General features: G+C 38.9%; 1 protein-coding gene across 1 annotated transcript in view; it reads left to right on the plus strand.

Moving 5' to 3' along the window:
* The window catches only part of RBFOX2 (RNA binding protein, fox-1 homolog (C. elegans) 2), a 379,765-nt gene that overhangs the window by 342,274 nt on the left and 18,970 nt on the right, over positions 1 to 18,521 (plus strand). The window contains 4 exon segments of the mRNA XM_006890161.1: positions 137 to 283; positions 1,397 to 1,450; positions 13,757 to 13,849; positions 16,782 to 16,842. Coding sequence (XP_006890223.1) covers positions 137 to 283; positions 1,397 to 1,450; positions 13,757 to 13,849; positions 16,782 to 16,842 — 355 coding nt within the window.

The following is an 18,521-nucleotide window of genomic DNA, read 5'->3' on the forward strand; positions in this document are numbered from 1 at the left end:
TGTGTATATATATGTATATATATATATGAAGATAAGTTAAGAAATTATTGAAGTGAGGATTTTAATCATTGTATGTAATTCATGTGTAGTAATTGTGCTTCTTTTTAATTCACTGTTCTTTTTCTTTTTTCCTTAGCAGACAGAAGGGGGAGCACAGACAGACAGCCAGCAGTCACAGACACAAAGTAGTGAAAATTCAGAGAGTAAATCTACCCCCAAACGACTGCATGTCTCTAATATTCCTTTCCGCTTCCGGGACCCTGACCTCCGACAGATGTTTGGGGTAAGTTTCTGAAGTCTTACGGATTTTACAATTGAAATAAAATGTAATAAATATATCAACAGTATTGTAAACCAGTAGTTCCCTAGGATAAAACTGTATACACAGATTGAGAGCGATTGGGAAGTCTGCCAGTATTCCTTGGTCTTTAGAAACCTTTTTCTGTCCCCAGTCCTACTCTGTACATTAGCCTTTGAGGTTCTCACACACATCAATCAGGTGACCATGCGTCCTGTCTCCCTGGACAAAACAGTTTCTTAGGATGTGGGACTTTTAGTGCTAAAAGTAAGGAAAGTCCCTGACAAACCAGGATGGCTTGGTTGTCATATAGTCACACCAAACTTAGCAAATGTAATGATAATATGTTTAGTTTCACCTAAAAGAACAAATACCAGTACAGATTTAAAAAAAAAAAAAATGACTAATGATTTTTTTGAGGCTTGAAAATCACCTTGGGAGCTTAAAAATATTGATGCTGTGTCCCACACCCAACATTTGTACATCGCAGGTCTGAGGAATGACCTGGGTGTTCTTACAAGATTCCGCACATGATTTTAGTGCACCAAGAATTTGGCAGCCACTGTGAGTTCATCCTGTCATGTTCCTAGTTGTTCCTTTGCCTTCTGTATAAGCCCAGAGCAATACTGTGCCTTAGCGTCCTCAGCCAGAGGAACTGAAGGTTCAGGGCTGCACTGTTCACTTCTGGCCTCCACCTTTTGCAGTGTCTTAAGAAGATAAGCACTGTTGATAATATAGGTTTTGAAGTGGAAACTGTGTGGATTTGAGCATCAAAGAGCTAGGATCATGTTATTTTGTGTTATCTTTTAACTCTTAGAACTTAAATTTTATTTCTGTAAAAATCAGAATAGTAATCCTTTCAGAGTGTTATGAAAAATGTAATTTCTGTAAAAGTAAATAGTGCTTCAGTATTCTGTTTTATATGTCCATCTCAACTCAGTATTATTGAGATTTTTAAAGTGAAAGGCTTTGGGGAAATAAGTCTTCCCTTTTTGTGTAAATGTGATGGTTTACTTGTATAAATTTAAAGGAGAGGAAAAAGAAATGCCTTAAAAAGCATATTGACCATAAGCAAATGTTTCTATTTCATCTCTGCAGCAATTTGGCAAAATCCTAGATGTAGAAATAATCTTTAATGAACGTGGCTCTAAGGTAAGCTCCGTTTCCATATCCGTTGTGCTTCATTTTATTACGTTATATTTTAAGGAGTTAATATTCAGAAAATATAAGCTGATTTTTTGAGCCTTGAGAAAAACTCTAATTTGGATTAGATTGTGTCTAATATCCATGACCAAATTTTACCCAGATACTTAAATATATGGGAGGGTAGGAGCAAAAGAACTTTTGAGAGAGAATATATAACAGCAAAGAAGGTAGGATATAGGAGATAAATTCTTTAATTTTCATTTGATCATCTATGCTAAAGTGTGACAACAGCTCTTGGCTGTGATTACACCTCCTCAGAAGGTCATTCAAGAACTTTGAGTAAAACTCCTAAATGGGTTCATATTTGCCTTTCTTCTTTTCCCGCTCCAAAGTCCTCACAATTTGAGAACTGGTGACACATTTATGTTGTGTCTGTGGCCCCACCTGTGCTGAGATAGTGTGTGTGCTGATGTAGTTCTCATTGTCATTCTCCCCTTTCTTTTTAGAGTGAATTTGCACTAAAATGTTTTATCCCAGCCATAAGAATAGCTTAATTCTAACAAGAGATAATAACACTCTAAGGTTCCAGTTTTCATTGCCTTTATCAAGACCTAAATTTAGCCTAAGTTTTCTAGTTTTAAATAAAATTATAAAAGACTCGGGGGAGGAAAATTCTAGATTCTGTCAGGACATTCATAATTTTAAAATCCATTTCAAAATGGCATCCTCAGAACAAATTTAATAGTTGGGTTATTCTGGCCACTTTCCCTTTGATATAAATTTTACTTGGGCTTAAACAGTGAATGTGACCCAGGAATTCAACCCATAAAGTTAGACCCAGATAGAAAAGCTTTAGGATGTTGAGTTTCTCTTATTTAATAAGCATGAAAGTAACATTGTCCAGTTTGTATCCTCTTCTCAAGGTGCTCTATAGAGTGACTGACATTTTTAATTACAATTCCTTTCCCTTTATTTTTGTTATTTTCTTATTTTAAATTTTCTGTCTCTGATTTAGAACTTTCATGTGTTAAAGTAGATTGTTTTTGGAAAGAAGGAGATGGTGCTGTGAAAAATATTTGATGAGCTGGCTTTTGGGTCACTGTGTTTGAAAGAATTCTTTCTCCTCAATAAGTGAAATAACCCTGCACAGAAACAGTCAAACTGTGTCTAAGCATGACTGTTTACCTGGTTAAGGTCTATTCTACTTAAACATTAAAGTTGAAGTAATTTTCAGTTCCTTCCCATTTGATCGTCTCTGATGAACTGTGAAATGTTGTTCTTGGCTGTGGTGAAATCTCCCAAGAATGTCATTTGGGCGCTTGAGCAGAGCTAAGTGAGAGTAATAAATGACTTCATATTTCCCTCTCTTCAGTTTCCTACTCCAGAATCACCTTATTTTGAGAATTGATATCCTGTATCTACAGGGATTGATGTGGCCCTCGCCACTGCTTTCCTAATAGGATGTACTGTTGCTCCTGATAATTATTCCCTTTTTTAATAGAAGATATCAACACCAAAATGTTTCATTAGAGCCTTAGTAGTTATTTATTAACTCTTAAAGAAATAATCCTAAACTTGCAGCTTTCCATTAAAACAAAAATGGTTAATAAGCCTAAACAGAACTTTCTTCAGTACTTGGTAAGTATTTTTAAAGTGGCAGCTATTCAAAATGCAGCCAAATCTGCTGTTTGTTATATAGTTCCTTTGGTGTTTAATTTGATTTCATTTTTTTGGTGACCTATGTAGTGGGAAAATGACAGTAGCTTAGAGTTGGGAAGAACATAAATGTAAAATACAAGAAGATTATTTTACTCGAAACTTTATCTAAAGTACTGTTGAGTTATTTTTGTTTTAAAGTGTATTTTTACCTAGACTCTGAACCGCCAGAAGCAATATCGTTTCCTCAGTCATTGAGGAGTTGCTCCTCGTTAAAAAACAATTTGAAGTATTTGAAGCAAAGGGAATTGATCTTTCTTGAATCTTTCTTTAATTTCAAGGATTTTCCCACCACCTACCAAAAATGTTCCAATTGCTTCTGCCTCGTAATTTCCATTTTCAACAATGACGCCAACCCTGCCTTTTGTCCGTGGGGAATCCTAGGGGTCAGTGCAGCTCCTCAGCTTCATGCTGTGTCCTCGCTTTTTCCTGTCAGGCTGCTGAAGCCACGACAGATTATGTACTGAAGGGTAAATTCATCATTTCCCGGGCTGTATCTTTGGAAGCAGATAGAAAACTTTGTCTTCTGCCCTTCTTCACTTTTAACCGAAAGATCTCTGCTGGAATGGGTCCCTGGAACTGCTCTGAGACTTGTCAGTAGAGATTTCTTCTGGAGCCAAACTCATCAGTGTCTTTTCTGGAACCCACCTGAGATAGGAGGACTTCCCTTCTTGTGAATTAAATTTAGTGTCTCATTTCTTTTATAGTTGAGGTTGACTGCAAGATCAGCGTGTCTGGAAAGGAACCAAAGGAAAAGAAGAAGTGGGCCTGCTGAGGGCCATTCAGGCTTCCAAACAGCGTCTCTTCTGTGTGGAGATTCGCTTTACTAAATTTCTTCTTTTTTTGTAACAAATGGAAAAACTAGTCCCAGAATAATTCCAAGATTAGCAGTGCTTACATATAAAAACAGTGTTTAACCAAAAAAAGCAGCTGTTTATCCTTATTGTGAACGATGGTACTTTGGGGCCAGATAGACCCATTTGAAATCACCCGTGGGCACTGAGGAGCTGCCGCCCGTTCCTTGCTGACTTTCCACCTTCGCCAGCTCTCCTACAGAATAGAATTTCTGTGCCCTGGGAACAGATACTGTTTCTTTGTTGTTTTGCTTCTTGACTTTTGTATTCTAGATTGGGCTAAGCTCAATTATGGTATAAATATGTATTACACAAATACACACACTTACATGCACTTAATATTTCAATTACTCCATGTGAGATTTTTTGTAAAAAATGTTTTTATTCCCCATTGCTTTGCTAATGATGTAATTTACTTAGGCATTGTCTCATTTCCTCTGATTAGCTTAAACAAAGAGAAACTGTCCTTTTGAAAATAAACAAATAGTTTTTTTTTTCCAATTAGATATATTTTAAAATGGTACGCTGCTAAAAAATTCCTTTACTCAAATAGAATCTAAACTGTAGTATGTAGGTCTCTACAAGTGTTACGGATTTTTCACATTTTACCTATTAAGCCAAAGTGTTAACACACATAGAAGAAGTTAGATTGTAGGTAGAGTTGCCATGTCCTGGTTGAACCAGGATTGTTGTTGTTAAGTGCCATCGAGTCGCAGGCAACTCATAGAGACCCTATGAAGGAGAGTCCTCGACACTTGGGTGTCGTTCATGCTCTCTCCAGGTTCATAGGGTTTCTGGAGGCAAGCTTATTATGGAAGTGGATGCCACTCCTCCTTCCAAGCTTGTTTTAATTGGGGAGCTCCACCTAATCTCTGAACCAGGATAGTCTCTGTTTATGTTTGCTATCTTAGCATAATTATTAATACTGTCCTCTTTTCCTCTTTATAATGTCCCAGTATGGACAAGAAAGTACATTTTCATCCTGCTTAATTAATCATTTAAGTATGAGGGTTTTTTTAAAGCATCTTTTAAAAAATAAATCACAAAAATAAAATGTGATATTTAATGAAAAATATAAAAACTCATTCATTGTAGAAGATCAACCACTGCTAATATTTCAAAGTTTTCTTCCCAGTCTTTTGCCTCTTAAACCAAAACCCAAATTGCCTGATCAAGGCCTCAAACTTTTTGACCAGACATTGTCCACTATACACTTAACCATGACCACAGTTTCAGCTTTCAGTTTAATCCATTGTTGACTTTCAAACTTCCCTCCACTTTGTTCACCATCTCCCAACCCTATAAAAATTTGTGGTGATGACCAAGCTGACAAATTAGATATACATAAAGTCTAGTGTGTTTGTCTCAGATTTTGTCAAAATACATTTAATATTATACTCGTCCTTGAAATGCTGAGTAAGAGCATGGACACCCTTTCCCTCTTCATTAGTTCCAGTCATTAAGTTTACTGAAGACTTAGAGCAGGGACTAAATCTAGTACATCTGTGTTCTCCTTACTTATCTTGGTGGATTTCTACAATGATGAGAATCTGCGTTTAAACTGGGCTTAAATTCTGGTCGGAGATAGGGAAGATAAAAACCTCTAATCCTGTTCCTCTTGCACAAGTTGTTATGCTGTAGTTAGGGGGCCATTTGTTGGTTCTGACCCAAAATGGCCCTGTGTACAGGAGAAGGAAGCACTGCCCATCCTCTGGCATCCTGAGTTAGTACCGTGTGTGAGCCTATTATTCCAGCCACTGTGTCGGTCCAGCTCCCTGAGGCTTGTTGACCAGTCGTTCTCTGCTATACACTTAACCATGACCACAGATTCAGCTTTCAGTTTAATCTAAGTGAGGGTCCATCTCATTGAGGGTCCGTCTCACTGAGGGTCCATCTCATTGAGGGTCTTCCTCTTTTTTCCCTGCTTTACCAAGCATAATGCCTTTCTCTAGGAACTGACTCCTCCTTACAGCATGTCTAAAATATGTGAAATGAAGTCTTGTCATTCTGTCTGTTAAAGAGCATCTGGCTATGCATCTTTCCAAAACAGATTTGATTCCTTCTTCCATTGTCCATGGTATATTCAGAAATCTTTGCCAGCACTGCAGTTTAAAGAGCATCATTTCCCCCCCATTTTTCCCTGGTTTTTCTTACTCATTGTTTAATACATTGTTACTGTTAAGTGCCCTCAAGTTGATCCCATGAACAACAGACCTGACTGAAAATGCTGTGGCTTGCTTGAATCAGGCACACCTTAGTCTTCAGAATGATGTCTTTTTTAAATTTTTCTCTCTCAAGATTTATCATCTTTTATTTACATATTTGTGACACATTAATGATCCCATACAGCATAAATGTATCTCAGTGGAAGGGGTGGAATATTAAGACAGAATGTCAAATTTTTGTCATATGAAAGTACATTTTCATCAACTGAAAATAACCAAGCAGCCATTAGAAGATTATAGGGCTGTATGTCAGTTCACTTTTAACCACACAGTTATTAAACAATGGGAAATTTGCAAATGCAAATACTACCTGTGCAGGTATAATACATGCATGGCCATCTTTAAAGTAATTTTCAAAGAATATGTATTTGAATAATATATGTACACCAAGGCATATTCTTTTCTTGTGCTTTAGGGATGATTTATATGTAATTTGTTTCTTTCTTCATTTTATACCTATAATAATTTCTAACACTTAAAACATTTATTTAACAGTTATACCTATTGTAGTAATTCCTTAGAAAAGTGGGATCTCCTTATGTTATTCTGAAAATCATAAAACGGGACAGATTCAGTGTGGGAATTTAAAATTAAACATATGACTTAAGAGAATTTTGTTTTCAGGTTTGTTGTTAGGGTTTTTTTTTTAAAAATAATTCACTTTCAGTAATTTGGTGGACTATACATCTTTGCTTTTAAACACTTTAACAAAGTCTTTTTCAGCTCCTTTTCCTGATACAGTATGTTATTTGATTTTTTTGATTGCTGCTTTCCTAGGCATTGATTATGGATCCAGAATGAAAGTAATTTACTGTAATCCTAGCCTGATTGTCTGGCTTTTGATTTTGTGCAAAGGAAACTTACTATATGATATGGTCAAGATGATACTTTCTTCAAAGTTACACTGGGTGGGCTTTTTTTAAAAAAAAATTTTTTTAACAGGTAATGCTGAAGTGAAATGTTATATATTATATTTAAAATGAAATTAAGAGTATATGGATTTCCAAAAGGCTTGGTTTCTTTTTCTTTTGTTATCATTTTATGAGTTTTGGTTTTCTTTTTCTTTTATTTGTTTTAATTTCTGTGTTCTGGCCATACCCAGGAGAGCCGTCTGCTTTTGATTTCTCCCTTAAAAGTTACATGGTAAATTTTCTTTCTCATTCTTCTGAAATGGAAAAATTTCAAAGATTACACACACACAAAAAAAAATTTAACAATGCTCATTTTACTGCTTGTCATTTATTGCAGCCTGAGGCCAGACTAAACAGGTGACAGTTACTCAGCTCCTCTACATCCTTGATTGTAAATGGACCTCAAGGCAGGTGGTGAAATTGTTATCATGGTTGATATTAGATTTAGTCACAGCCCTTCACTTAACAAATAGACAGTTCCCCTGTTTCCAGGGGCAGTCATATAGCTGGGAAATCACTCACATAGCATTGGCGTATTTACCTCATTAACTAGAAGGATTTTGGTAGAAGAAAACGTAAAGCCTGCGTACAGGAGGACAGCCTCACTGAGCTCTGGAAAGATGATGAATCCAGGCTCATCGTGCACCCAGGGTAAAATGCTTCAAAGAATGCAAGGCACCCTAGCAATAATGTTTTTATATTGCTAATATGTTGAAATGATAATACAGTTTGGATTCTGAATTACAGAACTTGTATCATTTAAATTACTTTTACCTGTTTCTTTTAGCTTTTCTAATGTGATTGTTAGAAATTATAAACTGCATATATAACTCCGATTCCTATTGGGTCAGTGTTGGGTATTGACAAAGTGCTTTTAATGTCTTTTTTCTTTTTTAATTAAAATATTTTTATATATGTATTTCTCAGATGATTTGGCTTTTTCTTTCATTTATTTCTTCAGTTTGCACAACTTCCAATATGCATCTTCCTGTTCTTTTTATATATGTATTTTTTTATTCAGGAGAGGTTAGAAAATGGAATTTTTCCATCTTCTTACACACCTCTTATTTAGAGTCTCAGATTAAATCTCACTGTGACTTTATACTTATTGAAACTGGTCATTTCATCTCCCTGATTTGATATAATATGTGGTTATTTTTAAGCTCTTCTACAGAAAATGTTACTATTTTTTTATCAAAGCAAGATGTCAGAACAACTCAACTCAATGTGTTCAAGGTTTCTAAGAATAAAGAAAAATTTAGACATTGTTTTCCTATTGATTAACTTTTTTCCCCCAAAGTATAAATATCCATTTATTCCGTATTAGGTAATTGTTTACATAATTACACAAACCAATGCCCACTAGATATAATTTCTTTTTAATGATACTGAGAAAAATAACAAATATATATTTATGATACTGTAAGGAGACTTGTTTAACTTTTTTAACTTGGAATATCTATATAAAGATCCTTCGCATAGTTCCTGGCACATTTTTAAAATGCTGAACTTATTAAAAGAAGCATTATATTATTAAAAGATTAAATCTGTAAATAACTGAATTTAAATATAGTAGATAAACAAGTTGGATTAAGGAAAATCATCTTTTAATAGTTTCAGCATGAGAGAAAACAAAATAAGAAAAAATACTTTAAAGTGCTGGTTCTGGTTCTGTTTCTCATTGCCCTGATTATATCTACTTATAAACTAGTTGCCACAAATTTGGTACTTTAAAATAACAGACCTTTTTTTTTTTTTTTACATATATGTTGTTTTGTTGTTAAGTGTCATCAAGTCGTAGACAACTCATAGCAACCTGAACACTTGTATAACATTCATTGTATCTACAAGTTCATAGAGTTTCTGGAGGCAGTCTATATCAGAAGTAGATGCCACTCCTGCTTTCAAGGTTGTTTTAATCAGGGAGCTCCACCAAACACTGTCCACCATGGGTAACCATTATCATATTTGACACATCAGTGTCACAGTGTTCAGCATCACAGCAACCACGAGTTGCCTCTGTACAGCAAATGAACAGACCAGTGCTATGCCACTTAGAAGAATGTTTGACCAAAAGCAATTAAAACCAGACCTGAGGGCTGCAGATTAAAATCACGTTCCTTTAGCTTGGTAGCATAACTTTGTATCCACTAGGCCAACAGAGCTCTCTTGTTGTTGTTGTTGTTGTTGTTGTTGTCTAACGACTCATATATAATCTTACAGATCTGTAGGCTGGAAGTCTCACGTCGGTCTCATTAGGCCAAAATCAAGGAGCCTGGTGGTAGAGTGCCTAAATTTTAAGGCTCTTAACCAAAAGGATAGTATTTTCTCTCCATGCCTATTCAGTCTGTTTGCTAAGAAAATTATCTCAGAAGCTGGGCTCTCTGAAGAGAAATGTGGCATCAGGATTGGAGAGAGACTCATCAATAGCCTGTGTTATGCAGATGACACACTTTGCTTTCTGAAAGTGAGGAGGACTTGAAGCACTTGTTGTAAAATGTCAAGGAATTCAGCCTTTGGTGTGGATTGCATCACAGTATCAAGAAAACAGAGATTCTCACCACTGAATCGATAGACAGTATCATGATGGATGGAGATATTGAGACGGTTAACAGATTCCTCAAGCTTGGATCCGCCTTAATATTCTTGGTACAAGAACTCGGGAAATAAGGAGACACATTACACTGGGAAAATCTGCAGTTAAGTACCTCTCCAAATTATTGAGGCGTAGTGATGTTAGTTAGAGGCCTAAGGTATGTCTGATTCAGGTCGTGGTATTTCCGATCACTTGTTTTACATCTGATAGCTGGACCATGAAGAAGGATGACAGAAAAAGAATCGATGCTTTTGAGCTGTGGTGCTGGAGAAGAACACTGAATATCCCATGAGCAGCCAAGAGAATGAACGGATAGATCTTGGAGACAGTGCAGCCAGAGTCCTCTTTGGTGGCAGGAAGGATGAGGCTTCGCCACACATACTTTGGGCATGTTGCTGGGAGGAGTTTTTCCTTGGAGAAGGACATGATGCTGGGAAGGGTGGAAGGTCAGCAAAGGAAAAGAAGATCCTCAACTAGGTGGATTGTCACAGTGACTTGCTGCAGGAAGTGTGAGGATAGGGCAGGGTTCCAATCTTTTGTTCATAAGGTCACTGTGAGTCATACTTGATTTGACAGCGCCAAACAACCACCACCAAGAGATTAGCATTTGTCCTCTCTCAGCAGATCTGCAGAAGGACCTGGGGATTACAGCACAGAAAATGTTGTAGGGCAGATTCTGCCTATTGTTCCCTTGCTCTCACTGCCATGAAATCAACCAAGTCATAGTTGACCCTTCATTGGATTTCTGAGGCTATAAATTTCCCACGAGGGCATTGTTCATCTTTCTCCTGGAGAGCTATGGTGGAGTCAGACTACCAGAGAGACGCCGCCTCTGCGGAGCCATGCAGCTCCCAGTTGAGGATGCCAGTCGGGCAGTGTGTGACTCTTTTGTATATAGAGTCACTGTGAGTCAGAGCCAAGTGGACAGCATGTAACAACAAAAACAACAAGCAGTATACATAACAACAGAAAGCTCATGGCTCCCTCCATCTACAAAGACAGCATTGACTGGTCAGATCTCCCTCAAGCTGTGGTACTGCATTCTGCCCCTCCTGCCTCCCTCTTTGGCTTGTAAGCACGCTTGTGATTATGTTGGACCCAGGTAATCCAGGATAATCTTCCCATCTCAAGACCATTAACTTAAATCTCATCTGCAAAATCTCTTTGCTATGTAAGGTAGTATATGTTCCCAAGACTCTGGGGATTGGGACATGGCTCATTTAGGAAGCCATTTTTCTGCCTCTTACTTGTATGTTTCATACCAGGAAGTCCTAAATAACGGTAAAGTAAAAATCCCAGGCATTCATCTCCACCTATTATTTATCATTTATTTAAATTGTTATTACTTTGGGGACCATTTGGAATGCAAATTATAGTACTTCTAGAATATAACATAAAAACTATCTATGACCTTTCTTTATAAAACTTTATTTGCATTCTGGAGAATTCTCCAGTATTGGGGAACTCGATTCTTATGTTCAGAAGATGGCAAGCACTTTAATTTATTAATAACTTGTCCCTGTATAGCAGTATTTGTTTCTGAAAATATGTTCCCATTTATATTTTCACCAAATTGATACATTCTTTAAGAATTAAATCATCTTCAATATTCCATCCTAAACAGTCTATGTTTTTATATATTGTGGTTGTGTGCCATCGAGTCGGAACAAACTCATAGCTGACCCAGCAAGTTTTCAAAGGCAGTACATCACATGGGAGGAGACTGAATGTATCCTTGTCCTGTAGAGCAGCTGGTGGATTGGAACCATTAAACAACACAGTTTTTTTTAATTCTGTTAGCTTGCCACTGCAAATTACAGAGTCATTTATGGTAATGTCCCAGTTGTGGATAGAGGTAGTCTCGAGGAGTCTTCCATAGAGAATCACGTGTCCATGGGATCCTTTAGAATGCTAACTTATCAGGTCCTTCAGAACACTGGAGTTGGTTTTGTAAAATCATTTTTGAGCAGTGCACACCACTTACTGTCCGAGTTAAAAATCAGTGCGTTGTATACAGGAAGACTCAGTATTCAGTGACAAGACACAGCATCCATCAAAAAGAACAGGTTTCTAGTCATCCTGCAGAGGAATAGTCAAAGAACACTAGGGCAACAAAGCTAATGGGAAATGAGGACGTGCCTAGAATACATCAAGAATGTGCCACCCTTAAACCAGCCTCACTGCCATTCAGCTGGTTCTGACTGACGGCAGCCCTGTGGGGCAGAGGAGAACTGTCCCGGCGGGTTTCCAAGGCGGGGCATTTTAGCAGTAGACTGACTGCCTAATTGTTCTCTCCTGGATGGTAAGTTCAAACCACCAATCTTTGAGTTAGCAGCCCTACATTTAACTCACGGTGGTACTAGAAATACTTTTATCTCCTTGCACATGAAATAGCTTGAGGATATTAGTTGTAAACGTAGAGTTAGATGGTAGAGATATAATGTTAAAATACATAGAATGAAATTGATGTAAAGCCTTACGCAATCTATAAATATTATATGGTAAATCCTGCTGATGTTGCAATTGCCTTTCCGATAGGATGTGAACACAGAAAAGTAAAGTGAGTTAACTCTTTGGCTCCCTGCTTTTGCTTTATTTACCTAATGAATTCTCAGGCCTCCTTTAGACCCGCCCCTGTACCCAGCATCTACAGAAGACAAAGATTGCTCCTAACTCAGAGTAACAGCTGTGTTGCTGTCTGATGATACTCTGTTCCCTTTGAGGAGTTTATAATTGATGTCACTAAACTAGACCTCAGTCCCTTACTCATCAACTATTCCTGTTTTTTCTGTAATATGTGGAACATCACTACTAAGTTTAACATCAGGTGCAGACATTGATAAATGTCTGATTAAGGCAAATTAGGGTTAATAGTTTTCCGAAAGCCAGCTGAACATATCTTTACTGTAATTGCCAGTCTGGTCAGGAGCAGTAGTGGTTCAGCGGTAGGATTCTCACCTCCCACGCAGTAGACCCAGGGCCAGCTTCCAGTCACTATCACTCGTGCAGCCACTGCTAGCCTGCCGGTGAACGCATTCATGTGGCCAGGATACTCAGTGGCCCTTCTCGACTAAGGTGGACTGCATAGAAAGACCTAGCAATCTACTTCCAAAGTTACGTCATGAAACAACCAGACAGATGGCAACAGGCTAGTGCGCAGCCAGTCAGGACGAAGGCCCGGGACCAGCACTGTTTTGTGCCATGTTCAAGGGACTTCCACACATCAGGCGTCATTTGGATGGAAGCTACCAGCAGCAGTCGGGTCACTTCAAGTTGGTGCAGTTCATTGCTGCCGAGTCTGAGCCAACTCACAGTCAGATACCTTCCCATTGGGTTTCCAGCGCCGTGTGTCACACAGGGCAAGGTCCATCTCTGTCTCACTGCTGGTGGATCTGATCCTCCAAGGTGGCGAGACCCTTAGGCTAGCAGCACGCTTCCCTATGGACCAGAGCGCCACTCGACAGTTCTCCAGTTTGCTCTCCTGTGGATGGTCTGATGCATCACACTGTCCTTCTAATTATTCCATATCTGAAGGAGTTAATAGGGTTGTGAGCAGAATAGGGCAAAGGTGATTAGACCTCTCCAGAAAATCTCATTATATGGAGAATTTTGGCATCGCATAAAGGGATGCACACGCAGTCGTAGCAGGTTTGGGAAAGAAAGGGAGAACATTAAAAAATGTTCAGATTCTTTATCAACTAGTTTGCCCTGAGTAACTATCTGTACCTTATTTTTGGTCTGGCCTCACTTGCTTTATGCTTTCTTGTATTACTATTATTATTGTTGTTAATTAAATTTTTATTCCAATTATTATGACAGTTCCTTTTCCTTCCTGGATTTAATTCCTCTTTACGAAATATGCATGGACCAAATACTTGACTTTGGGAGCGAATTGCCAAGTTGTTGCTGATGTCAGTTCATGCTGTGATATTTTTTTATCTATTTGCCAAGAGATCAGTATTTCAATGTAACGATGTGCATGTTTTCCCCCCTTCTCCCACTGCATGCAGGGATTCGGGTTCGTAACTTTCGAGAATAGTGCTGATGCAGACAGGGCCAGGGAGAAATTACACGGCACCGTGGTAGAGGGCCGTAAAATCGAGGTGCATGTCTTCAATAATTCAATTTCTGGTTTATCTTTTGATTTCTCTTTTTGTGTATTACCTCACTTACTTCACCTGTGGAACCCTGTCGTGTGTGAGTGTGTGTGTGTGTGTACACACACACGTCTGTGTGTTGGCCTCTGTGTCTTCACCTCCTTGCACTGACGTGTATGAAGTTCACCCTTCTGTCCTCCTCCCTCTCATTTTTTGGTTGTTTGGAGGTTTTCATTTTGATTTTGTGTGTGTGCGTGTGCACGTGTATTTATATGGGGTTTTTTTAATTTACTTTTTTTTCTTCTTCCAAATTTTCATCCTTCTGCTCTGTTGGTTTTTTTCTTTTGCTTCAGTTCACTCAACTCTGAATTTCTGTAATCAGGCCTTAAAAAAAAAGGCTAACTGGAAAAATGTCTAAAAAACTGTCCAGTTTATAACCTCGTGTCCTGTACTGAATCAGTGGGCCAGCCAATAGCCTCTTTCTCCTGGGAGGCCAGTTCGCCTCCATTTGTGTGTGGAAAGCAAGGAGTAGAATATGATAGTGGCTGTGGGAGGGAGCAAAGTCTAGAGCTAGTTTCTTGATTTGTTTAAACATCAAGAATTCAGACATTAATTCTGACATTTTAGAGAAAATTCTTGGGGGTTGGGGGGTCGATGGCTGACTGGTGACTGTAACTTGAGTGTCCCTCAGCCAGCCTTTGGTGTTAACCAACCCTTTGTAATGATGCAATGAAGGTTAACTGGCTCCTTTCCCAACTTTTAAACGTATTAAATATAAAAGCCACCATTTTGAGTAAGATGTCTGCATATTTTGCTTTTTTCCCCCCTTTCCAATGGTTTAGCATTTAGGGCCCTCCACTTGACACTCTTTCCATGGTCACTATACACAATGCCGGCGAGGGTACCCGTTGGCGGTAAGTGAAACCAAAGCACTAGAGAAGACGCTTTTTTAAAATGTAATTGCAAAACAAATAAGAAAGAAAACAGTCCATCTGCCATCTCACATTAACACGACAAAATGTGATTTGACTTGTTGTTCCTCCTCCTCTTTCCTCCGCCCCGTTTCTTTTCAATGCTGTTGAGTAATGTGCCTGGACTTTGGATGTATATATTGTTTTGTAGCAGTCTGAGCTGTTTGGTTACTGACTTCATGGTGATTTTTTTCCCCCTTGCACATCTTACTCAGAGTTACTCAACTCCAGTTTGGCTGGTCTTATTAATGCACTTCCTGCCCCGACTTCCTTTGCTACGTTTCCTCTTTCCCAGACGGCCCGTTTGTAGCTGTGACTGCTCTTCCTTTGCTCTTGACCGCGGTTGACCTGCCCGTGACCGCTTTCCCGTCTTTCTCTTTCCTGCCCCTCACCCTTCCTTTCCTCAGTCTCCTCCCGCTCCGTCTGTCCTCCCCTCCCTGTGTCCTCCCTTCCCCTTCCTCCCCTTCCTCCGTCTCCTGTGCAGCTGTTGGGCTCTTGCTGACTGGTAGTTTCTGATTGGTTCTGGCCATTTTCCCTCCTAAGTGCTTGGTTGCAGTCCGCTCTTGAAGCACCTGCTCCATTCTAATCGCTGTCTCTGAGAACCTCGCTCCCACTTTCTCCCTACTTTCCAAAATCGTTTTTTCTTTCTTTTCTTTGTGTGTGTGTGTGTTTTTTAACTGCATGCTCTCGGTCTTATCATTGTTGTGTCCATTCTTTCTTTCTAAATGTGAAATGTTGCTGTTACTTGGTGAGGAAAATGGGAGTAAATGGAGTTTCACACAGGGTGCACAAGTCCTCAAGGACTCCTTGCGGGATTTGTGTGCTTCCTTGGTTTGGTTCCAGTCCCAGCTCTACTTAATTTTTTTTTTTTAATTGCTGTGCAAATTTGTCACAATGTCAATTGCAAGAGGCAAAACAAAGTGTATTTTTTATTTTTCAAATCGGCCACACATGTGACCTGACACACAACTCTGGTCTTGCCTTCGACCATGGGAGCCTGCTTCCTAAGCTCCATTTTGGGTTTTCTTTTCTTTTTTTTTTTTTTTTTTTTCATTTTGGGTTTTCTTATCAACCCATCTTCTTAACACCTATTTGCCCAAACACTCAAAATGCACTTCTATAATGAGAAAAAGAAAGAGAAGCTTTGTTTTCTTAATGTTTTTATAAATATTAAGGCCCTTTTCAAGGCCTTCTGAAAACATTGTTCTTAAATGAACAGACCACTTAGTCTAGAAAATCTGGGTGATCCTAGAGACTCTCATCAACCTGGGAATCTAAGTTCCTGTATTTCTTTCACTAATCTCACATACTCCTATCCTCTGTGTGGTGAGCCATACATACTGTGTTTCACCAACAAATGCAGATAAGATCCGTATATTTGCTTTCTTATCTTCCTGAAAACTGTTTCATGATTCCAGCAACAAGCTTCTGATTGTTTTCTAATTTTTCATTTTTCTATTTTTGTGTGTGTGTACCGTCAAATCGGATCTGACTGGTACAGGAGGAGATTGCCCCTCCTCCTCCAGCACAGCATCTGGTGGCTTCGAACCACTTAACTCTGGGATTGCAGTGCAGCTTCTTGCCACTAAGCCACCAGAGCTCCCTTGCTTCTTCTTTATTAAGAAATTTGAAAGCTCGTGTAAACAGAAAGTTGTTTCCCATCTACTTTTGTTCTCTTTTCATTGGCGAGACAACTGTTTAAGAAACCTCCAGAGAGCTTTTCCTTTGGCATTCCGGGTGGTAGAGTAGTCCTACATTTCCAGCTGGAGACTGAAAAGCTTCCTTTTACTCTTGTTAGCCTCATCTAATAAGCATTTAATTGAAGTACTATGTATTATATTGCTGTTTAAATCCCTGCTCTCTAAAATCTACATTTTAAACATAAAAGTATTGTGATGTTGGATAAACTGTTCTATGTTTTCTAATCTAGTCTGTTTCCCCTGCCCCCTCCTACTTTCTCCTTTTAGGTTAATAATGCCACCGCACGCGTAATGACCAATAAGAAGATGGTCACCCCATATGCAAATGGTAAGAGCCTGCTGATCGCCATCAGCTCAGTGTCATCTTGCATACATCTATAGATGTCTAAGAATCCTACTTGTCTTGGGTGGTTTCCTTCACTTACTTTGAGGTAAACTCTTTACTCAGGAGGACTTTTGTTTTTTTTACAAGTTAACCTATTTTCTTAGAACTCAACTAGCTTAGTTTGTACATGTAGGTATTATGTTCTCAGTAGAATTCACCAATTCACTGGTGCATTGGGCCATGGTAGCACAAAGCTTAATCACTTGCTGCTAACTGTGAAAGGTTGGTGAGTGGTTCAAACCCACCTAGCAGCTGCATGGGAAGACATAGCGGTCTGCCTCCAACAAGCACAGCCTAGAGAGCCCGAGGTGGCAGTTCTGCTCCGCCACATTCCTCTTCAGCTTTCGTTCTTTGTGATCAGTTAGACTTGTTTGTAATACCCCTGAGTATCTGCCGAGTCTGACCTCTCCCACTGACTCCTGCTCATTGGAGCATCCATCGGGCACTGTTGAGGAGGAGAAGCTGTGTCACATGCGGGCTTCTCGAAGCTGTGCACTTCAAGCTGTCTTGGGGACGACAACCAAGAAATCAGAACAGCTTTGTCCTGAAACCCCCAGCCCGCCTTCATTCTCACAGCTCCATTGCATTGCACACTTGGGGCTCTGTGGACAAAGGCAGATGGAGTTTGTAATGTTTTTAGAAGATGTAAGAAGACTGTACTAGAATGTAGCATATGCCAGTCATAGAAGTGCGTATGTACGTATTTCTTTGTATTTACATATGTTTATATGTGCATATATTTTTCTTCTGTTTACAGCCTGTAGATACCATTTCCCATAAGTATCTTTAGCCCAGCTTTTCAGGTGATACAAACTGATAAAGTGCCTTTTCATTTTCCGTACCCTGTCATTGGTGCTGTGAGCCCTGAAATCGCACCACCTGCCAGTTGGCCTCCACTGCTGTCACAAAAACAGAAATTACTGAAAGTTTGGTTAAAACTCAATGCCAACGAAATGGGCATGAGAGACAAAGTATGTTCCACTTCCTTTTGGTCATAGGGAAAATGATGAAAGAACCTAGACTGGAATTCAGGAGACAGAAGTTCTTCTTCTAGATCGGATTCTTTGTTGTATGAAGGCCCATTTTCTTTATTCTGTTTCCACACTTGTAAATTGGAGGTCATGGAATTTTGGGATGCACTTTCTCACAAGTCTTTAAATCCAGTCCTCTTAGCTTATTATTTAGGACACAAGGCTCAGGGAGGTATGGTTACAGAGCTGGTCCTTACCTGGGTCTCTTAAGTTTTGTAAAGGTAAGATGATACCAATATCTGAAAATACCTTATGAGTTCTACTAAGATAAATATACTTAAGGGGTTATTATTACCTCATCTCGCACCTGCTGAGCAGATGGAATTGGAGGCTTAAGAAATAGTACTGCTGATAAGAAAGAAGATAATTTTTTAACAGATTGTTCCAAATTAAGATCCAAGTCTAAAGGAGCCAGACTTTTAAAAAATGTGTCATTATGGAGTTAAAGATTTTATGTGTGCTGGCTGCCTTCTCTTGAATTCTTCATTGAAATCACTTGATTTACCTGACACTGCAAAATGTCTGTGCTCTTCCAATTCAAGTAGGATTTGAACCCAGAATTTTTTAGTGAATGCTGACAAGATGTCACTA

The sequence above is a fragment of the Elephantulus edwardii genome, unplaced genomic scaffold, assembly GCF_000299155.1.
Source record: "Elephantulus edwardii isolate Elephantulus edwardi_28Jun2011 unplaced genomic scaffold, EleEdw1.0 scaffold00086, whole genome shotgun sequence".
In the NCBI taxonomy this organism is placed as follows: domain Eukaryota; kingdom Metazoa; phylum Chordata; class Mammalia; order Macroscelidea; family Macroscelididae; genus Elephantulus; species Elephantulus edwardii.